This window comes from Rhinolophus sinicus, linkage group LG10, assembly GCF_036562045.2.
Source record: "Rhinolophus sinicus isolate RSC01 linkage group LG10, ASM3656204v1, whole genome shotgun sequence".
In the NCBI taxonomy this organism is placed as follows: Eukaryota; Metazoa; Chordata; class Mammalia; order Chiroptera; family Rhinolophidae; genus Rhinolophus; species Rhinolophus sinicus.
Window position 1 is genome coordinate 69,890,483 of NC_133759.1, and position 24,011 is coordinate 69,914,493.

At 41.5% G+C, this 24,011-nt stretch overlaps 1 protein-coding gene across 5 annotated transcripts in view; it reads right to left on the minus strand.

The window, feature by feature from the left end:
- Positions 1–769: 769 nt before the first annotated feature.
- MAPK9 (mitogen-activated protein kinase 9) overlaps positions 770–24,011 on the minus strand; it is a 49,597-nt gene continuing 26,355 nt past the window's right edge. Inside the window, exons 2-11 of one of the 5 annotated variants that reach the window (XM_019716975.2) lie at positions 23,351–23,409; positions 22,952–23,145; positions 21,141–21,279; positions 15,027–15,192; positions 13,481–13,552; positions 9,410–9,592; positions 7,702–7,826; positions 6,636–6,699; positions 5,308–5,379; positions 770–3,929 (exon numbers count right to left, since the gene is read on the minus strand). In XM_019716975.2, coding sequence (XP_019572534.1) covers positions 3,787–3,929; positions 5,308–5,379; positions 6,636–6,699; positions 7,702–7,826; positions 9,410–9,592; positions 13,481–13,552; positions 15,027–15,192; positions 21,141–21,269 — 954 coding nt within the window. In that variant the 5' untranslated portion in view covers positions 21,270–21,279; positions 22,952–23,145; positions 23,351–23,409 and the 3' untranslated portion in view covers positions 770–3,786. Of the gene's footprint in view, positions 3,935–4,490; positions 5,082–5,307; positions 5,380–6,635; positions 6,700–7,701; positions 7,827–9,409; positions 9,593–13,480; positions 13,553–13,890; positions 13,963–15,026; positions 15,193–21,140; positions 21,280–22,951; positions 23,146–23,350; positions 23,410–24,011 lie in introns of those variants that run through there. The other 4 variants (XM_074313350.1, XM_074313353.1, XM_074313351.1 and 1 more) reach the window with 4 other exon arrangements.

A 24,011-nucleotide genomic window follows, 5' to 3' on the forward strand; every position in this document is an offset into this window, starting at 1 on the left:
TTAAATCATGGTCATGTGACGGGGAGACGTCACTGGCCACTCTGTCACTATTATTACTGATTCAGTTACCAAGTTACCTGATTAAAAACAAAAAATATTAAAGAACTGCCTTATTGTAAAAGGTAACCTTATGCTCAAATTCACACAAGTAGCCACAGAATGAATCTTCAGGACGGTATCCAGCTATTTTGAAATATTACCCCTTCCCCCACCCACGCACATGTATCATTTCAGTCAATAAATAAGAAATATTTCAGGACGGTCTACAATGAAAATGGGAAGGGGGTGAGATAGACAAATGGAACCCAGATGAATATCAAGAGACATGTTTTCCCTCTTCAGAAACCTTTAAGAATAAGATTGATACTCATTGGTCAGGAATGACTCTCGCCCCTTTAGGTGGAGAAAAGAGAGTGAGCCACTAAGGGCCCTTCTACTCCTGAGGTTTAAGTAGTGAATGTCCCAAAGTGCCTCGAAACCCGAAGTGAAATCCAAGTGCCACCCCGTGCACAAACCACAAGCACCTGGGCACCCCGAGGGCCGTCGGCTGAGATCAGAGCACACCCCCAGTGGGGTCTCCTGGCTACACCTTGTGTGCAAACAATTACCCCAAGGCTCTGAATATGTAATTTTATACTGCGTGACTTTGAAGACGTAGATTCAGGAACTTGCAGAATATCTTCAGTAAGCGATCTAACTGAAAGGTTTTGCTTTTCAATTAAAAAACCTTTGCTAATATTGATTGAAATGATGACACTCCAACATCCACCTGTGTTCACGTTAAATCTGTAATCAGAGATGGTGATGTAGAAATATACAGTCAATTGTCACTTAAAAACACACAAAAACTGGACATGCTATACACTTCTCTTTTAAAACGTATCTGTATTATTTTCACCAATCAAAACACACATAATATATTTTATTATAAAACATCAGGCAATGTTATGTTTGAGATGTGATCTGAAAGGCCACACCTGTATTTAGGACCGACGTGAAACACCAGGGGGCGTCACATGAGCAATCAGCCGATGACCCGACGTCACCACCAAGACTCTCAGCATCACATCCTGGTGGAACCAGCATCGCATGCAGCCTTCTGACTAGGGACCCTGGCTGTTCTCTACCGGCCCTGCCGAGGGCTTCTCCTTTCAGCCCTGCGGCTCTGAGCTTCACATTCCAAAGATAAGAACCGAGTGATACTTGCATTTCCAGGACCACAGCTGATCAGCACTGAGCAGCATGTGCTTCTAGAATGCTTGCTTAGTCTGACAGACTCTGTCTGCTCTCTGCACCTGCGCTTGAAGTCAAGATCCAGCATAGAGGAGGCAGTCATTTCCAATTTGAGTGAAAACAAAACCAACGAACGAAACAAACCTAGTCCAAATTCCAGGCTAATAATAAATTACCTGGTTTATAAAAATATGTGTCCAAAATAGTTACTTCTAGGGTTGTGTACAATATAAATTACAAAAATAAAATAGAGAAGATGTAAATGGAGCACATTTTCAGTTCTTATCCACATCGGCATTCATCCATAGTGACCAGTTTGAACCTGTGCGTCCTGCACCAGGACCCGGCACAGCTTGCTCAGGAGGGAGGACCCAGGAGCTGTGAGGCATTGCCACGGAGCTCTGCGGTTTGCAGCCTGTGGCCTGTCCTAGGTGCACTCTCCGCTACCCAGTGGAAGGTGGCTTTGGCAGGAAACCTGCCCAGGCTGATGCGGGCTCCCTTAGAGACCACACAGAGCAATGAGAGCTGAGAGCCAATCTGTGGGGCACCCAGCTCCACCTACGAATAGCGCCTGGCAAGTGGGACCTCAATGCGCCCTCAGCACACTGCTGCATTTACATAAGCCCAGGGTAGACAATGCATTTTAAAAACAATCCCCTCTCTTTGTTTTCCTTTTTAAAGATAAATTTAGTAAAGTCTTTTTGAAGAATGTACATTAGGGAGAAGGCCACTTTACGATGCTTTTACATGTATAGTGATACCTTTCTTCATTATATCATCAGGCCTCCAAAACCAAAATTGTCCCAGTCCTGTAACAGATGCTTCTGCCTCAGTCCAAGTTAGTGTTTCCATCTTGTACTTGAATGTGTCTAAACCTCACAATATAAACAATATAAAATGATTTATTACTTCAATATTAATTTTGCTCATCAAAGGTTCCACTTTCCAGTGATAAGACCAATCGATAAGATACAACTGGTGCAGAGACTCATATATTGTAGATAATATTTATAATAAACTTTCTTATCAAAGTTCCTCCTAAGATCAATTCTATAGAATGTTGACCCAACAGCTTCTAAAATAATTAAACACAAGATATGAATCTGTAACAGAATAAGCTTAAGGAAAAAGCATTATGAGCACAGGCAGCCAAAGTGTGACCATCACAACTCCATTTCTGCAGTGACACTTCAGTACTCAGTATCTTAGTGAATTCTGAATAATTTCCACATCAAAAAGTCTGAAAGTATCAATTTCAGGTGAGCAGTTTTAAATTGGGAAATATTCACTAGTTAGTCACTACTTTTATGGGCATTTCCTCCATGTCCCTCTGAAGAGTTTTCCCAGAACGTTCATGATTCCCTGAGGAAAAGGCGATGCTGCCACCAAGTGGAGGATGACAAGCAGGCGTTCAGAATCAACCCTGCTGCCGACAACAGACCATGGGGGATTCAGGTGGTTTCTTTCAGTAAAGCGAGAAAAGCTTTCAGTAAAGCGCGAAAGTAAGAACGTTGTGTTACAAAAGGGAAACGCTGCCTTGCGAGGTCATGTGCACCGTGACTGACAGAAGGTCAGAACGGGCCGGTCCTATCTCAGGCAGAGCGAGCACTGAGTAGGCACCTGTGGTCACCTTCAGTGATCGTTTCCTAAAATTCTACTCTAACAGCAGGTAACGGATTCAGGATCCATCTGCCATCATCGAAATGGACTGTTAGGTGGCTAATAAAGAAGGTGAATGTCTAGGTAGCATTTTAAATTAATAAGTCAATAATAAGGATTTGAAAGGCATATGTAACTTAAGCAGCACAAAACTTAAAATTTTATCACACAGTAAAGCTGAATGTACAGCCACCCCAGACTAAGACGATCTGGAGAGGACAAAGAATGCATGTAAGTGTCTTGGTTTTAGCAGGGATAATTCTCAGCCCCAAACATGACAAATTTAAGAAAAGTTCTATTTTTCATTTATTAAATAGATTTAATTATATTCCTTCCAAAATACAAAAGATAGAATAAATCATACCATAAGAGAAGGTGAGATATGATAATATGATGGTGGCCAATTAACACACATAAATCTATTTTTTCTGGACAGACACCAAAGTACTTAGGAGGATTAAGAGATAATTCTAGAAGCAGCACTACCTGGAAGACTATTTGGCATTTAAATACTGATTTCCAAAGTGCTAGATGGCAAGTTGGAGCAAGCATTTGTGGTCACATGCATATAAGTCCCAACAGTTACCGAGGATGAGAAATTGTCACTACTATTACCGTACAACTTTGAAAAACTTCATCCATTCTAATTGCTCACCTGAAATGACCTTGAACAAAATCTCTAAAAGTGTGGCTTGCACTTTTTTTCTTCAGACACAACCTGCTTCATTTTATAATCTAGGCAGGCAACCCTATCGGACTGAGCAGGGGCAAGGCGTCGTGTTTCTTACATGCAGAACATGGGGTTTTTCTATGTGGCTCCATCAACTCCCGAGCATTTCAGGCCCAGGGAGGCGAGACTTCCTCACTGACGACAAGCTTGCTATTCCTAACTCATCATCGACAACCTTCAAGGGGTCCCGTCGAGGCATCGAGACTGCTGTCAGTGTCTGAGGCCAGCGTCTGCTCAGTGGACATGGATGAAATGTCATTGATGGATGACGACTGAGAAGGAGTGGCGTGGCTACTTACTGCTGCATCTGTGCTAAGAAAACCAAACATCATAAAACCTGAGGCACGACACTGCTACAAATCCAGGCAGTGAGACTTCGGGCCACTCCTCGCTGTCCTTTTGCACTTTCCTATCCTATTAGTACAGACAAGAAGTTAGTCGACTGTACATTTTGAACTTTTCCTTGCGTCTTTCTTTAGGCTCTGAGTCCCAAATACTCCTGTCCTCCCCTGTAACATTCTCTTTTTCTTCCCAGTGGCTAAGCATCATGTATGCATTCATGTATGATCATGTTAACTACATAAAAATGCCTGCTGGTTTAAAAAAGATATTAAAAGAAAACTGCTGAATTTATCCTAAAATTATCAGTATTACAAAAGGCTTAGGCCCAAATGGGACTCAGGCGTCATCAGACATTCCAATTATAATCATAAACACTTAGTCCAAGGAAAAAAAGCATCAACCTTTGAAGAATTCTTTTCAAATAAAAACACCTTTTAAAATAAGGACTGTATACAAACAAATAAACAAGAAAGGGGTAAAAATGCAGTAGACTTTTTTTTTTTTTTTTTTTTTTTTTTTTAGAAATCCCCCAAATGGATATTTGAAGGCAAATGAAGCTATACTGTTTCCTACTATCCATATTTCAGTCTGGTCTGAACAAAAATTAAACATCCAGGCTCTCAGAGGTCAGTGTTTGCAGCCTGAAATTTGTGCTTAGTTAACAAGAAGTACCTCAACTTGTGCTGAAGTCCTATAACCTCTGGATGCTAGACACATATGTCATGCTGAGTAGAAAATTCTAGAATAAGAAGCAGTGCAAACTACACCTCTGCGTGTGCGTGCACGCTTCCCACTGGAAGTGGAGGGAATAAATATATCTGAAGAGTTTCATGTAGGAAACAGGTAGCATCCTACAGATGTATGTTAAGACCACGTGTTACGTCTCTGGTGACCATATAGTTACCTTGTGGCTAGTCAGGCTTCTACCACTACGTAGGTCCAGGAGAAAAATGGGATAACTAGATGAACAATTTTCTCAAGAGACAGCCAAATTCCATTTTACCTAGATTCACCTTAGTTTTCTTTTTTAACTGGGTGGGGCCAGTACAAAGAGGGTCACGCACATCGAAAAGGCTTTAAATTCAGTTTCCTCATCTATAAGTGGAGCTGACAGCAGCTGTTGCAAGGATGAAACACAAATGTTTATAACAAGGTTAGTTTGCTGCCTGGCCTGCAGTATAATGTTAGCTGCCACCCTCAGGACAAACCAGAATGGGGGATACTAGTTCACGCAAGCACTTCTCAAATCCAGTGCCGGCCAAGCTGGCGTTAATGCATGCTGCCATTTGCAGAAGCCAAACAAGGAGAGAAAAGTGTGTCACACCAGGAAAGCGATGACTAACCTGAAGGCTGATCTTTTACGACACCATTCTTGCTTCTTTCTTCCCAATCCATTACTTCTTTGTAAATCAGCTCTGCAAACAGAAATGCAGGTTATAGGCTTGCCAGTTTCCTGCATCTGTAAACCCTGCTTCCAAACCAATTTGAGCCACCCCATGGGCACCACAATGTGTTATTTTAATTGTGATATTCAGTTAATTCAGAAATATTTAGTCGACCTAGGCCAAAACACCCAAGTTTTGATCCATTACATTTTTTCAACCCAACTATGATGGCAGCCCAAAATATAGATGGTTCTGGATCCACGAGGGGGTTTGAGAGAAGGGTTGGGGGGCGGGGAGAGAGACACCTAGCAAAGTGGTGTTCACGGAACATTTTAAAGTGTTTGGTATTCTCACACCCATTTGCACGTGCTTCTCTGTCATTACTGTGGTTCTCCAAACGTGACCAGTGTCCACATGTGGGCTAGAGCCCCTCCAGATTGCCCAGAAATGAATCCAGATACCTAACTTATCTCATGGCTTCAACCTCAGTTTTCCTCAATTTTCATTTGTGACAAAAACGAATTCCTATTAAGTAAACTATTATTTAAATTTTAGTATTCGTGAAATAAAATGAGCACATTGCAAGTATATCCTGAGGCCTATGAGCCAGCCTTTTCCATGGAGTGTGGCTGCATCCACACCCTGCAGGTCACTGTGTGCAACGCTCATGCAGGTGGCCACGTTGCATCACCAGGCTTGACCTGTGCTGACCATGGTTCTCAATTACTACTGATTCTGCTTTTTAATGAAAAATCGTTAGTTTAGTCTCTTTATTACTGGTTTAGTTTGTTGTGGGTTGTTTGGTTAATCTTATAGTGGCAATAAAAACTGCGTATTTTTGATGTGCAATTTTGCCCAAATTGTATTTTAAAACATATACACAACTACTCAGCTTATAAATACAGCTGACGTTCACACCACCCCAGGGAGCTTCCCCATGGCTGCTTTACAGGGACCTGTAAATTGGGGTTACTCAAGATTTTGCAACATGTAATCAAGGTAAGTGTGATACAATTACTGAGTTTTATTTACAAGCCAAGATTTGATGATGCAAGATCATGTGAAAAAGCCCTTCTTTTTTTCTTTTGAAGCAAATAATATACAATTCATAGATGTTTCTCTCTAATTCTGCTGTCTTCAAGTTCTTCTTCTCCTGAGACGTGGGAAGAAAATTGGGCTGCAGGGTTTCTCATCCCTGCCCCCAAAGGCTACTGTTGAACGTGAAAAGCTGTCCCTTTATAGGTCTTCAAGTAATAAGAAAGAATCAAAATCAGCTCTGTCCTTACCTTTCCATTCCTCAATGGCATGTTCTCTTTCTTCCAACTGGGCATCGTAAATTTGAGGTGGTGGCTAAAAATTAAATTACATGTAAAGTCAACAGTTAACAAAATAATGAGGCATGAAGAAAAAGGTAGAACCACTTGGAAAACTCCTAATGGATTTATGATATGCATGTAATTTTATTCAAATATGGCTTATGAAAGACTTCTTCACAAGTGTGGTATTATATCAGTTTCAAAATAATTAAGAAAAAAAGTAATGAAAACAAAAATAGAGCTAATATGGTTCTCTTTATAATCACATGACCTCAAAATACTCTAAAGATATCTGCTCAAATGTAATTATAAAATGAGTCATCACAGGCTGCTTCCTAGAGATCCACCTGACAAAGCAACACAGAGGTATTCAGGCTTGCAGTTCTTCCTGATAAAACTCCAAACCCAGCCCCCAACTCATCAATGCACTATTCCAAAACTCTGATTAAAAATCACATGTTTATATATTGGCTTCTTTTCATATAAAACAATGTTTAAAATGGCAGTCAATCCATAGGCCAAGACATAAAAGTGTATCCCACTGATGGCATGAACTAAGCATGCCACTACATGGTTCCCTCACTCACAGCTAAAGACCATCCAAACAGTGCTGCTACAGAGAAATGCACGTGAACCAGCTCCCAAGTGGAGCTCCCCAGCAGTGCCTCTGGGAAGGACAGACTTGTGATTTTCAGGGAGTGTCTTAGACTGACCGGGTGCCTAAAGGAGATGATGGAAGCAGAGCCTAAGGCACACTGCCAGGTACACAATGGAGGCTTAAAAATGGTGATATGATGACCACGCGTCAGCACCTGCATCCATAAAGGTGATTATGTTATTGCAGCACACACATATTCACCCCTAAGGTACTCTGAGCTACAGCCTCAGCAACAAGTGTGCCAAAGGAGTGGGGACCGCTGCCACATGGTCTCTAGGACTTGTTCTCCTTATGTAGCTATTCCAGACTGACAGACATAAGACCAAGGTAACTTAAGCCCTGCCTCTACACGCAAGTCTTCCCACCCGAGCTGCTTACCGCTTCTGCTTCGGCAGGGTCATACCAGACAGTAATGTAAGGGTGACGCAGAGCTTCGTCCACTGAGATCCGCTTGTCAGGGTCTATCACTAACATTTTTGATAACAAATCTCTGGCTTGACTTGCTAGAGTGAAAATAAGTATTAGGTTAATAGCTAATGCTGTTAATCTGAAAATTTCACAATAAAGAACTACTGTATTTTGCTATGTATAATGTGCTCCAGTATATAATGTGCACTTACGTTTTGGGCCCAAAATTTCAGGTAAAAAAATTTTTCCTTTTAATTTTTTAATTCAAATTTTTATTTGTTTACATTTAGGTACCTGTTTTTTGTATTATAAAGGAATTTTAGCATTTATTTTTAACATATTATGGTACAAGAAAATTTTACCATAATTACAAAACACAAGAACAGATACAAGGTACAAGAAATTTTATGTACCGGTAACAAATTTATGATATTTATGCATCATAGAAGGCCAAGAACTCTTCATTGTTGCAAGTTCATCGTAAGTTCAACAAAACTAATTATCATATTCCAGTGTATTATTCTGTATATGTACATCGTTATTGATTTCTAGAGTTATACTTTTTTTTTCTAGTTACACTTTTAACTCATAAGCATAAATAAAAGAATTGAAAACATTTATATAGATACGGAATTAGTACTACCCATGCATAATGTGCATCCTTATTTTTCCCTCACAAATTTGGGCAAAAAAAGTGTGCATTATCCATGGCAAAATATGTAAACGTGACAGCACAAATAGCACAAAGATGCATTAACTTTGAGATTTTTTTGATAGGTTCAAGATCATTAGAGCCTTTTTCTTTAAGAGGAAGTCCCTTTCCTAGAAACCAGGATTTCAAGTGTGGTTTCAGCCTCTAGGTCTGGGAGAGGAGGCTGGGCCCAGGCTCAGCAGCCCGGCCAGGGAGGGCGCAGGAGCTGAGCTAAGGGTGGCGTCGCCAACAGTGCAGGCATGAAGCATGGGCAAGCATCTTCCCTGATGTCACAGCAAAATAAAATGAGAAGAGAGCTTTTAAGCCACACAACAGTCTTACACTTGGCAGGTGCCTCTGCGTTGCCCACCTTTACAAAGTGTTGGCAACATACACGTTTCTTTTTTTTTTTTTTTTAATCTCGAGAATAGCAGTTAGAAAAAACCCAACAAGTTCAATCACTTGGTTAAATACAAGGCTCATCTAGGTTTCAGCAATTCAAATTCACATGTGTAGGCAAAGAGGAGAGGGGCTTTTCTGATTGAGGTGCAGCTTACCTTGATGTGGAGAGAAACAAATCTATTCTCCCTTAAACTGCATTTTCGTGACGGGCACAGGAGAAGGGGTGGGCCTTTTTTACTGAACTACTTTAATTTGGTTTCTGACCCTTCAACTGGGCTAGATCTTTATTCTAGTGTTCTTTAAACCTGACAACTTTTTGAATTCCAATTGCTATAATTAACAGAAGAGTCTTTCAGACTGATGGGAATATTTTTATTTTGGCCAAAGGCTTCGGTTAAGCTATTTTATTGAGGACAAAACTACATCTTTTGCTTTCTCTCTGCAATGCCTTCATTCTAGCCTGGAAATGGCTTTACTTGAGGATTTAACTATTTTATCTCCTAGTGTTCACAGATTTTTTAATGTAAACATGAAAAATGAAAGCTTCACCCAGATTATGAAAACAAGTACAAGAAGATATCTTACTTTTAATTTTGTCTCGTTCCGATTCTGATGGGAATATCCAATCTGGAAAGAGTTCTTCAAATTTGATTCCAGGATACTTTGGTCTGTTTTCTACATAATTCCTCACAGTTGGCTGAAGTTTCTTCATGAAATCTGCAGACGGTGTTCCTAGCTGCTCAATAACTTTATTCCACTGATCAATATCTAAGGGGTCTCTTGAGGAAAATACAACTGAAAATACCTTATATTCATATTACATGAAGTAGCACCATTCAAAGAAAAACTAAAATTATATTTAGACCTGCTGACAAATAATTAACTAGGCCACCCCACCGCATTGGCAGGAGCATTTTGAATAATATTCAAATAAGGTTTGGGTTTCCAAGTTTAGACCATTTAGAAAAACTCTTACACTCCGCCTCTTTATAAGCTATGATCACGGTTTATTACATCAACACAATGAGCTCTATATGCCTTTCCATTCTAGATCAAAATAAAGTTATCTTGTAACTGAAGAATATTGATGACAGAAATGCTTAAACATGGAATTAGACAGTAACTACATAGGCAAATTGAAATTAGTTTTGTACTAAAGCTATGCTAGGTCTAAAGCGCCCTCAAGTGGGGAGATGTGTGGGACCCCTCAGCTCACAGCTGATGAAGCGAAGCCCTGTGAGGCTGGCCTGGTGGCTGTGGCATGTGACAGAGGTACAGAAGCCAGGGCAGAAGCCAGGGCTCTGGGCTTCCTGAACCCTCTCCTTGTCCCTTCCTTGGAGGCCATAGGCCTTCCTGAAGCTGGGCTTACACTGAGCAGTAACTTTCAGAGGTCACTCTGTTTTACTTGGCATTGACCCCAGCCGGCACTGCTGTACCTAGGGGTGCATTTTATTTCCTTTCAAAGTGCATGACCTGGGTTTCAGATGCCACTGAGCACTAGACACTCTTCAGGTGTTGGGCAGTCAAGCTCCCTTGGTTCTCCACTTCCTTATTTGTGAAATGCAGACGATATCAGCTTTGTCTATTTCACAGAGGGCTTAATGAGTGTGGGAAGTGATTCTGACACTCTCAACAACTATACAAGGGAATGCAAGCCAGAAAAAATCACAAAACAGCAGCTTAAAAAAGTGACTAATTGAGGTATGTCTTAGAAAATGAAATTACATCATCATGAAAGAACCTAGGGAGCAGACACGTTCTTCCGAAGAACAGCATTCAGTTCTTCCAGAACGTCAGACTTCCACTGACGTGCTCGCTCAGGAAATGGGTTTTGGACATTCAAATCATTAGCCTATTCTTTCTTCACTCCTCTGTTCATACCTATGGACGAATCAGAGTTGTGCCTGTGTTGTATTTACCTATGTAGCCCAAATGTGAAACCCAGCCCACACCTACTGCTCCGTCTCGCTGGTGCACCGTCACCACTCAAACATCAGCTTTTTATGTTAAAACAACAGCTACTGTCTTTTGGCCCCACATTGGCCCATTAGCTACCATTCCCGCGTGCAGCGGAAAAGTTGTCTATGCTCGCATTTCTAATACCCAACCTCTGGTTCTCTCTGAAACTTCTTCTCTTCAGGCTTTCCTCCCATCACTCCACGAAAACTGGGCTCATCAAGGCTGCCACTGACCATCCCTCACTCAGTGCTCCATTCACAGCTCTCACCTTTTAGACTGGTCAACCAGCCTCCCTCAGTAACTCCCTTCCTGGCCTCCTGGCTTCCTCTCTGGGAGGGGGCCTCTTATTTTCCTTTTCTTGCACCTGTTTTTTCTGCCACCCCAGGGGGCTTAGTCCTCCTCCTTTGTTCTTCTCTCTCTGCACTCATACCAGTCTCCAGGCTTTACACAGTACTGGCAGATTCCACGTTTATTTCTCCATCCCCGACCTCTCTCCTGAGCTTCGTGCTCCGTATCTCCACTGCCTGACAGCGTCTCAAAACCCTACCAAGGCTCTCTGAGGGGTTGAGCTTCAAACCAGATGCAGCATTCCAGCCCTCTCCCCACCTCACTCCCTCCATTCTGGTCTTCCTGCTTCAGTCCTTGCCTTTTCAGGTCAACCCTCAGCTCAGCGGCAGGGTCACCCTTTTCCAACGTAAGTCAGATGGGAGCCTAGGAAAGGGTGGGCGCTCAGTATCTACTGGATTCATGGTAAAGGGTCATGTCAATAGACTACGGGGCGGGGGGGGGGCAGGGGGAGGACAGTCCCAACAAGCCTGGCTGACATCCTGGCATGTGAAGGCACCACTGTGCTCTCGTTGTACCAAAGAGGAACCAAGGCTCAGAAGGCCAGACTCCTCAAGGTCACACAGCCACCCCACGGGAGTCAGAACTTGGGTCCACGCTGGCTTGGCTAGAACTTTCTCTTTCTTACAGGCCATGTGGGGACAGGGGTTCCTTTTCTATCCCAGGCACAAATCTAACGCAAATTTAAGAGAACTGCAGTCTGTTTTCCAGAATCATTTTCTAGCCTAGTAATTTTTAAGCTAATGTTTGAAAAAGTTGGCAAAATGATCTTTGGAAAACAATGTTAATCTCTGTGTATGTTCTGAGAATGACATTAGGTGACCATATATGTATGTATGTGTATATATATATATATATACACATACATATGTATATATGTATGTATATATGTATATATATGTATATATGTATATAAACATGTATATATGTGTGTATATATATATAAAACTTAATCACTGACACTGCAAAATATTAATATGTAATGTAGGAATTTTTAAATTACTTAATAATCACCCAAAAGTACCCACATTTTTCACTTTTGTACTTTCTGAAGAAAACATTTCTTAATTAATAAAAAATGGAAAGGCAAAAAAATGAATAAGAACTGAATGATAAGTAGATATTTCTAAATTATCTTTAGAATATATCAACTTTTCCCTTTTTAATTGAGTTTACTTGCAAAATAAAGGCCCTCTTACTTACAATCTGAAACAAGTGAATCTAAGATAAGGCAAGGAAAAACTGCTAAATAATTTATTAGAAATAAAATAAAATCCTGCATTTAACTTCACGTAAAATCTGTGATGTGGAAAATGTAAAGGAGGGTAAATAAAATGACAGGAATAAAACCTTTTCATTCCAAGTTTGTGTTGTGAAGAATTTATATTACAAGAAAATCACCCTCATAAAATTATAAAAAACTAAAATTACTTTAATAAAATACATACAAACACTGACTACACAGCTTGAGTTCCTTTTAAAAAAACCATCAATCTGCTAGTGAACAGAGACCACTTTAAGCTTTCATAACAAAAAAAAAATCAAAGACTTATGAAAATACTAAGTGGTTAGAACACAAATGAAAAGGGCATATGTGAAGAACCAGGTTAGAGTAAAAAATATTAAAGATGGAAGAACATGAGGAAAGCAAGCTACTGTATCTATTATATATCTAGTCTCCTTTATGCTATATTCCATTAATATGACTTCCTAACCATAGGATAAGTTAATCTTTTGCATTTTATATTTATTCAGATTTCCCCGTGTGTCACAAATAACATTCTAGGTGGATCTTTTAAAATGTCTACAAATGTCGACAGAATAACAAACAAGAAAAGTTATCATATATTGTTCCTCAGAAACTTTCTTTTTAATCTTTTTCATTTAGGTCTTATGTACTGTGCATCAGTTCTTACTTTGGGGGAAAGTATTTTAATACATACTGTTAACTAACAAGCTAATACATTAATTAAATTATAAAAGAATACTGGCCTATTAAAGTTAGATAGCAACTTGCCTAGTTAAATTAATTGAATGAACTAAATAAACAGTATTTTCATTTAAATATCAGAATACATTCATCAAAGAGTAAATAAATTTCTTATAAGCTATTTTTGATAATATTAAGAGCTAATGTAATTGGTTTAACTTAACTCTAAACCTCAACAAAATCATAACAGGTAGTCAAGTAAAAAAGAAAATGTAAAATTGAACCACTTGGTTTGCGACACTAGTTTAACATGCATAATTAAGCCCCTTTAAAACACAATCTGGAATTATGACATTTTCCTTGAGCTCCTGCTGCCTTTGGTGTTTGTGGGAAGCATGCCGGGAAGGTCCCGGGAAGGATACGATCAGTGCCTTGGAATATCACACAACCTTTCACCAGCTCGCCCATGATGCAACCCACTGACCAGATATCAACTGAAAATAAAATGAAATGATAAAATTATAAAGTGCCATGAATAAAACAAAGGTGAGGAAAAGGAATTCTAACAGTGCACTAAACACACAAATATGGAAGAACAAATTGCTCGCTAAGGGTGAACTTTACACAATATGAATGATTGTTGACCTCCACTGTAGCCATGAGTTTGCAGCAATCTAGGTTTTAGTGCCAAAGATTTTAATACTTTACAGCTTAAAACACAAGCGAAACCCCAGAAACAAGAAGTGCCTGTCCACACAAAGCTGTTTCAGGCCACATGCCCACCGCCCACCCCGGCCCCACTGCCATGGCAGGGTCTCCCTGTGAAGGATACAGTCTCTTCCCGGGAACAGGACTTTATGGAGGACCATTTCTGCCATGATGCACCCGACAGACCAGATGTCCACTACCAAACACCAGGTGATTAAAACCAGCAGGAGACCCCACACATCTCTCCTCAAACCCCCTCCCACACAAAGACAAACCCAGCTTGTCAGTGGGAGCTGTTGTTAAAATACGGACCCCACACCTCCTGAGCGATCCTTTTCTAAACTGTCAAGTGAGCAGGGTCTCACAGGGCCTGGCTTACTCCTCTGGGCTCCAGGAGAGGCCCCGGCAGGTGCCCAGACTTCCAGCCAACTTCCAGCTGACTTCTGGCCTTCACCCTCTTCTGTGGGGCCAGCTGCAGCCCAGGCCTCAGATAGCCAAGTAGAGGGCTATTTAGTGCCCCTGCTGGTGGGGGTGGGGTGGAAGACCTAACCAGGAATCTACTTTTCTGTTCCTTCCACAGGGGACAACAAAAGCCCCCAGAGCTGTGTCTCTCAGAAGGGGGCACAGGTCACAGAATGTCTACAATAAACCTGACACAAAGCTCATTTCAGATGACTGGGGCAACTTTCAGGCCATTTTAAAAAAGTAAATGTGATTTCGCTCTTTCTGACAAATTTGTCAAAAGCTAAGTTTGAAAGAGCTCCGATATTGCTGGAATAAGTTTTGAATGTTTAAAAAACACCAATTTTACACAACAGAGAACATATTGTATTATTCCATTTATATGAAATTCAAAAACAGGTAAAAGCAATCTATGGTGCTAGATAGAAATCAGAACAACGGCTTCCCTTGGGGGCTGAGACTGGGCGGTACTGTGTGTGGGCGGTGCTGTGTGTGGGCGGTGCTGTGTGTGGGCAGTGCTGTGTGTGGGCACGCCCATCGAGTGTACACTCGAGGTGTGCATTCTCGTAAGTATGTTATACTTTGACAAACATTCAAAAGGATTAATTTCAAAAGTGAATGGTTTTAGGTAATGGAAACGTAAAGTTAATTATTTCTTATCTGTGGACTCTGATAATCTATGGATGATACAGTCCCCACGTTATATTTCATACAATTCACAGGAAGAGAGAAAACTAGTGATGACGAACAGCACTATTTTTGAGCGCCTCAGCCTCTTCCAGTTTCGTCTGCACTCACCGTTCTCCTTGTAGCCCATTCCGAGGATGACTTCGGGCGCCCGATAATACCGCGTCACCACGTACGGGGTCATCATAAAGTTGGTGCATGCTGTCCGGGCCAGGCCGAAGTCCAGGATCTTAAGGGTGCAGTCTGATTTTACTACGATGTTGCTAGGTTTCAAGTCCTAGGGCAGAATTTAAGTGAATAAAATGAACCAAAGCATGCTAAACAAATGATCTCACATTGGCAAGGATTTGTGAGGTCAGTGACTACTGAAGTAAGCATATGGGAGTGCCGGCAGGAGGAAAGTTAGACTCAAACACTGGCATTTTGGAATAATTCTGGAAAATCTTACTCTCAAACCAAAACTAATACAAATCAGCCTAAAGAGGTCAGATGGTTGCCCCTCCCCCCATGTGGAAACCTTCATGATCTTCCTTTGCTTAAAACCTTCTGAGAGCTTTAACTGTTCCCCTCTTCCCTCCCTCCCCACCTCCAACGCCTGGTCATCCTTCAGTTCCCAACACTCTGGCTCTTCCCCATTGTCCAATTGATGTAATTTATATTTTTTAGTAGCCACCTTAAAAAGAGTGGATAGAAACAGGTAAAATTCATTTTAACAATATACTTTATTTCATCCAATATATCCATAGCACTGAGGATAGAGTGAAGGTAGGGAATACTTTATCCCTACCTTATCCCTAGAGTGAAGGAGTCACTTTAACCAAGCTGCTAAAATGATTAACATTATGAACGTTGAGGCATAAAGACTCTATTCTTGTTCTAAGTAGCCTGGGAACTTAAACTTTTTGAACTTTCCAGGCCTGTGTCAACGCCTGGATATGCCTCTGGACATACACCAGACCCCCAGATAACCCTCTGATTATCCCCTGAAGGACTCACATAACCAGGCCACCTGACACCCATTATCGAGGCCACCAGATGTGACCAGAACTCCTGGCACCCATCCTCTAGACCACCTGGCATCCACCATCCAGACAGCCTGGCATCTGACTGATAACCATCCTGGAGCAGTCCTAGGGCTAAGAATGCAGGGCTGATTATTCTCAGGAATGCACTTTTTACTGTAAGAACTCTTTCTGTCTTCTTCAGAACACTTCTGGGTTTTGGCCTAGTTGTGTTCCCTGTGTGCAAACTCTAAGACCGTTGAATAAATCTATCATTTATTTCTAGCCAAAGCCTCCCAACTCTTGACTAACCGGCCAACCCCTAATACTCCCATCTTGCTGAGTTTGTTTGATAGTATTATAACTTCAAAATGTAAACAATATATAAAAATCATTAGTGAGCTATTTTGCACTCTTTTTTTGGTACTGTCACATCCACTTAGAGCCACATTCTGAGTGCTCAATAGCCTCATGTGACTGAGCAGCACAGGGCTGGAGGTCTCTGACCCTGGAATCGTCCCATGGCTCTTTCTTTCCTTGGAAGAAGAATCCATGATCACCAATCCCAACTCCCCCTCCCCTGGGACCCACCATTGCCAGCCACACGCCCCCTCCTTCACACCCAAGGCAGGTCTGTGACAGCTGGCCCTCTGTGCTCTCAGCTCTCAGAACTGGGCCGATAGGGCAAGTCAGTCAGAAACTGTTGACGCTCCACCACACTCAATGCCTGGACACGACTTCTGTAGTTTTTCCCTCTTAACTCCAGGGCCTTTCTTCCTGCTGACCTCCCATACCCCAGCCCCTTTCTCAGGCCACAGGAATCTGACTTTTGCCTGTGGACACCAGCCTGCAAACTCATCCTAGAATCTGTGACTTCTGAACAATCCACATGTATTCTATGCACAAAAGTTTTCCCATGTGTAGCTGCAAGGTCAAATTACAACGTCAGCACCCAGGACCGGGGAGTACTTTAAGTGTGACGTTCAGGCCCAGCACCTGCCTTACTATAATACTTTCCAACTGCTGTGTCACAAATGGGCACATGATGTTGCGAAGCACTGCTGACGTAAGCAGAGAACCATTTAAAAATTACAGCAGCTAAGGTTATGTTTCATTATTGCTAAATGCTCTTTCCAAACTTTCTGGATTCAGGAAAACAGGGAGGGAGTGGGTAAGAGGTCCCCTGAGGATGAGCTCTGCAGTGGGTCTGCGTTCTGCCATGAGAGGACCCCAGCCTGCCCCTTACAGCCTCTCACACCAGCAGCCAGGTTTGTCTCCCTCAGTCAAGAGACCAGTGGAGCCTTAGCTAGAGAAACTAAAGAGTGCCCAGAGAAAAGACCTATAAATAGGGACACCTGAGGCCACCTGTTGCCCTAGAAAAAAAAAAAAAATCCATCAGTCACCAACCCATGTATTTCCACTTGGCCTTCTAATGCTTCCGTCTTTTTTTTTTTTTTTTTTTTAAAGGAGGGTGCAGCTCACAGTGGCCCATGTGGGGATCAAACTGGCAACCTTGCTGTTATCAGCACCACGCTCTAACCAAATGAGCTAACCGGCCACCCCCTAATACTCCCATCTTAAATAGGATCAGATGACAAAAGGAGTACCAGACATTTGGGGAAGGGCTGTGCATGAGAGGAAGAGATCAAAATGCACTAAAAAAGGAACTTGGCAGAGAAAAACAATGCAGGGAGTGATAAAAAAAACAAACTTCAAAGAATCTCTCACTTTAGAGAGATGATAGTGCATCATGCAATAAGGACAAAATACTGGAAAAAGGAACTACTCAGGATAAAAAAGAGCTCCACCTAACCCATGCTTCAGAGAAAGAATACAGAGCACAATAAAGAGGGCGTTTGGAATGAAATGACCAATTTCCCAGGACTCCAAGGCATGGCCTTCCAGACTGAAGGGCCCACCAAATGCCCACCACAATTAATGAAAAAAATTCCCTCAGGTCATATCATCGTAACATTTCAGAATACAAGGAATAAAGAAGCAATTTAAAAAGTTTGCAGAGATAAAAAACAAAACCAGTGCACCTGCAAAGGATTAGTAATAAGAAAGGCATTAGACAGCTCAAAAGCCACATGAGCTACCATACTACAAAGTACTGCATTTACAACTCAGAGGGCAGCTGACTTGCAACTAAGAATTTTATACCCAGGCAAACTATTAATCATTAATCAGGGCATAGTACAGAGTTGCAGATATTTGGGGCCTCAAAAAGCTTAGCTCCCACGCACACTTTTGGGGGAGCTTTTGGAGGATGTTTTCCACCAAAACAAGGGAGTAATCTGAGAGGGAGACAGAGGTCACGAAACAGGGAGTCCAACACCAAGAGAAGAAAATACCAGGAAAATGCTAGGCGAGGTCCAGAATATCCCTGGTACAGGCAGCCCGTCCAGCGGGGAGCAGGGCTGAGGCTGCATGAGAGAGCTCATGCAGATGATGAAACTGGTGAAATGGCGAAGACATCTGGATGCACTGAGAGAAGCTTCAGATGCCTGGCAGAAAGCTTGGGGTCAAATCAGCAGTAAGAACATGGAAAACTGCTCCCTCCTTGAAAAACAAAACAAAACAACAGAGACCAAAACTCAAACAAAAAACACACACAAGTATTGTTAGCTCCGGGGCAAGACAGTGAAAGGACAAGAAATGTATCCATGGTATAAAAGACCACAAGCCTGTGAGGAGCATGGACGTGCCCTGACGACACACAGCACAGCGTGGATGCCGCTCCAAACCCGGTGACACTGTCAGCACTGGCGCATGGGGACAGCTGAGGTCGCGGCAGGTGACAGAAGGCGAACTCAGGACCTTAGGCCCCACATTGAAAGAAAAGGTCAACTGACAGAGACCTAATCATATTATTTCAAGATATGAAAATAAACACTGAAACAACAGCAAAAGAACTGAAAGTTTGCTGCTGGGGAGAGAGAAGAGGAAAAAAGCTGGGACTCTGTTTTTTGATCCTTGATTAAAATAAAAACCAACCAACCAACTCATTCAGCAAATTGCAGGACAATTATGTACAAGATGATCCCGTTTTTGAAAAAATGTAAGTTAGAAAGGACATACATATGAACAGCTATGCTGATACCAGTTTAAGTAGGAAGTCTGTGTCAGTGTAAAGTGAGGAAGGAAATGCCTGCCCCAGCTGCTCACTGGCCACCTCCAGGTGACAGTGGAGGGCCGGGGGACTCTCATTTCTTTTAAGTTTTGAATTATATAAAGTAAAAAGTGCTGGAATTATGGGTATTTATTTTTCAAATAATTAAAATTTTACGCTTAGTAGAAAACCATTTTAATAAGCAAAGTTGAAAGTGTGTATCGGTGTATGGTATTGTATACAGGCAAAAGGATGGGGAAGACTAAAGTTAACACACTAAAGGGTTAACCGCAGTTCATCACCTCCCTCCCTGGACCTGGTGGGGTGGGTGAGGTGCGCACACAGGCCTTTCACTATTTGCTTCATCTGCTTCTCCCCCAGTGAGCAGGTGGTGCTTTCCCAAGCAGAGAGCTTGACAGGCCCCATGAAGGTGTGAACAGGATGGACAGGTGGTCCATGGAATCATTTGCTCAGGTCTTCTCAGGTTTCTAAACACCATGCTGGGCAAACAAAACACGTCTTTGGTCTGTACCTGACCTCTGGACAGCAGGAGTGGGCCCAAGCTGCAGGGATCACACATCCCTAAACACAGGTACCTGTGGGCTGCAGCTCCTCCCAGGTCCCAGGATCAAAGGACACTGCTTTCCCACGTATCTCCAGGCCCAAGAGGAGACACACAAGTAGGGCAAACCGTTTCCCTTTACAAAGTTAGTAAGCTTTAACCAAGTAAGGCCTAATACTCTGGGCACTTACTTGAAAGCATGAATTTGATACAAAATGTATTTAAGAGATATTAAGAGTGCCTTAATTTATGTGAAGGTCTTTGAAATTTTTAGGAAGAGAAATAGAATGATATGTTGGGAAATCTTCATTTTCAGTTAAAAAACCTAGTGTTATTATTTTTTAAAGCAAATTTGTCAACAGAATTTGTATTATTTTAACTGAACACTTGGTGGCAGCAAAGGCTGTATTTTACATGACGGCACATTGGTCAGGAGCCCAGTGCTTTCCAGCCAGCATGCCAGGCTAGGCGACAGGCCCTGGGAGGACCCAGGATGCCTCCGGCATGCTGGCCTCGGGCTGCAGATCCATCCGAGGCTCAGGACAAGGGAATGGGCTGAGGTCCCTCTCCTCCACTTGGCAGCTGTGATGGTACCAACCTTTCCTGGCACCTACTAGATCTAGTACACCATCAGACATCTCTCTGTTCTTCTCTGTATAAACAGACTTCATTGTTCTTATCTCACTGTCTTCCTCCCCACACAGATTCTAGTTCCAAGAAATGACAAGTCCCTGATGTTGAAACATAGTATCTAAAGACAGAGTCGGTCAACAAAATTAGTATGATAATAATTTAGGGAATGCTATGAATTATTCCAAGAAAATTATATTATTTCTGCTTCTAATCTCACTTGTTTTTTTAAAAAAGGATTCTATCATGATGTTCTGCTTACTCAGCCATATAAGTAAAAAAAAAATAAAAACCAGCTTAGGGAATTACATTGTAGCTCCCTGGTTTTTAAATGTTACTTCCCAATAGTACAGGCAACTCTCAGTGGAACTCCAGCCTTAGGCCAATCAAGAGGCCCATTGGGGGCCACTAGTGGAGCTAGGAAGCTGGTGTGGCAGAATTTTACAAGAGAAGAAATGGATATCTGGACCATCGTTTATGGAAGATTTCTCAAGCAACTGTACCTACTTGGCCTCTAACTCTCTCCCACCCTAAATCTAATCCCTTGATTCATGAAAAATGGGATTTCAAATATGGCAAAAATATTAACAAAAGGTGAATATGGGTAAATAGTATTTGGGAGTTCTTCGTCCTATTCTTGTAATTTTTCTCTACGTTTTAACTATTCTTCTGCATATCAAGCTGAGGACCTGGCTCCTGCCTGCATCCAGGGTGGCTTGCAGGCCCTGGCCAGCCAGGCATTGAAATGTCTTCTCATCTCAACAATGTCTAGAAACTCAACACTATCCCGTATTTTATTTCGATTTTCAACACTGACTATTTTTTTAAAAAAAATATGAAGCTCTTTTGTTTCTGGAGGATTATGACAACAAAATGATTGTGATTTTAAAAAATAAAATTAATATGGCATCACTACTTACTCTATGAATGATACCGGCTGAATGCAAATGTTTAATACCACAGAGCATCTGGTAAAGAAGGTAGGACATTCTTTCATGATCCAACTCCATGTGAATAACTTGACATAAGTTAGCGTCCATTAATTCCATAACCAAATACCTGAGGGAAAAGAAGGCCAGCCATGTACACATGAAAACTATCCCCAATTTCTTCATGGCTATTAAACTAGAACTTTTATTTAACAGTACTAACTTATTACGTAGTCGTAGTCAACACACTGGCAAAAGTGAAACAATTATTTTTTTCTCTCAACATTTTATGAGGTATCTTGAAAAGAGGTAAATGTATAATGAAACTTTGTAAAAGTTTTTCAAAAGAAAAAACAACTAACAACACATTGTCTTTCAAGTTAAAAAAACACAATTTTTATATAATTGTAAACAGAATCTCAAACATCCAAATTCCCCTACATCTTAAACCTTTTACGATTGGATCATTCTTACAAGTATAGAAACCATTCTGTTATTTCTCTCATCTTAAGAAATTGACCCCCAAAGATGTAAAGTACAGCACAGGGAATACAGTCAATAATATCATAATAACTACGTATGGTGTCAAATGGGTACTAGATTTATCCAGGTCATCCCTTTGTAAGGTATATAAATGTGTAACCACTATGTTGTCCACCTGAAATTAATATGTCATCTGTAATTGGAAAATAATTTTCAAAAAGTAAAAAAATGTGACTCTACGTCTCCCACCAGCTACCACCCTCTATTTTTATTACCTTTGTAAGCCAAACTCCCCAAAGGGGTGTCATACTTGCCATGTCCAATTCTTTCCCCATTTTTTCTCAGTCTCACCCTGCTCAGGCTTTTGCCTCCCCCCCACCTCCCCACCCCCCCACTCTGCCCCCGCGCTCTGCTGAAGCTGTCCGCAAGGCTCCAGTGACTTCCGTGTTGCTAAGTCCTGGCTGATCCTGTCCCCAACTTCTTACAGTTGGACTGACAGCATTTGCTCCTTGGTCTTCTTCTCGTCTCTGTCACAATCTGGACGATTTCCTCTGGTCTCAAGGCTTTAAACACCAGATGTAGACCATCGACTCCCAAATTCATAGCTTCAGCCCACACCGCTCTCCAGGACCATTTATCTAACAGCCCCATTAACAGTGCCACTTGGGCGTCCCACAGACATCTTGAAGTCATGTCCCAAACTGCGCTCCGGATCCCACCCCGCCCTCTGACCGTTCTTCCTGCAGCCTTCCTCATCTCAGCTGAGAGCACTTCCATCCTTCAGGTGCTCGGCCAAAAATCCAGGCATCATCCTCAGCCCCTCTCGTTCTGACACCACACATCCTAAGAGCAAACACTGTGGTCCGACTTTCCAGTCTTGGCACCTACTCTCTTCCCTTTCCCCTCATCACTACCCTCTCGTCTAAATGCAACCACCCAAACTTCACCTGAATCACTGCAATAGCCTCCCAACTGGTCCTCTGTGTCACCCCACACTTTATGATGGGTTCTCAAACCAGAAATCAAAGTTACTCTTCTAAAATGAAAGTCAGGTAAGCTCCCTCCTTGTTGAAAGTCTTCCTGACTTGCCTTAGAGTAAACTGAAATCCTGACAGTGGCCTGGAGCCTACAGTGTCTGGCCTTGTCACTTCTGAGCCCACATCATCTTCTCTCCTTGCTCCCTCAGCTCTGGCCACGCTGGCCTCTTGCTGTTCTGAGAGCACACCAGGCACACTCCCACTTCCATTCCTTGGCATTGACTGTTCCTTCCTACCTCAACCCCCTCTCCGCCCAAATAGCTGTAGGACCAACCCCCTCACCTCCTTCAAGGCTTTCTTCAAATGTCACTGATCCAGTGAGGTCTTTCCATGTCAAATAATGATTGTGAACAGCCAAACCCTACAATGCTGGCTTCCAGGGGACTGGAGAAAAACGTTTGCTATTTCAGTAAAGCCAATCAGTGGCATTAATAGTCGCTCTCTGCTCTGAAGAATTATCTCCAGTCATCCTTTATCTGTTACGGAGATGATAACCATTTAGGCACAAACAACTGAATATTATTATCCATTTCCTTACTGCTTCTCTTCACAGAGAAAAATAGCTAAGACGTCATTAAAAATGTATTGCTACCTACATTTCCTAATAAAATAAGTTACTTTCTTTTATAAATTTTCAGTCTTTGCTGCATAGTGCATTATTGAATAAAAAATGATACTTACACATCTTGAAATTCTTCTAGCGTTTTTTGTGGTGTAAACACATTTAACAAACTAATGATCTGAAAAGAGAAAATTGGTTAAACCTCACCATATCAAATAACCCTACTTGATTATAAAAATTAAGTTTAATATTAACATGTTAAAACGAGATAAAAATTACAGCAGAGAGCATTGTTTTTATTACTGTTATTGCTTTTACCAAAAACATTCTATTACATGGCTGAAAAAAGTTAAATGATTAGGATTCTCACCTTGGAAATAAGATACACTTTTAATCAAATTACTTTCATGTGTCCCTAGTAACTTATTATTACAGAATTTTACCACTTATTGTCTTTGTGATTCTGAACATGAAAAAGTAGAAATTATGGGTAGAAAAACATGAAATAAAGCAATATGTTAAATCTGAAAAGTTAAATACTAGGTGCAAATTTCTACAAAGTTTTGAAACACAGAGCCTGTATTTTTGGCATGATGAAGATGAAACGCCTCATAGCATTATATATTTATTTAAAGAAGGTTCTAGAATGGATCCTCCTGCAGGCCTCTGTCCTGGCACTCCAATGGTTAAAGAATAAGTCCTACTGTTTGAGCATCAAACACACATCCTCAATCATTTCAAATGATGGAGAGAAAGAGGAATATTCAGTATATAGGACTG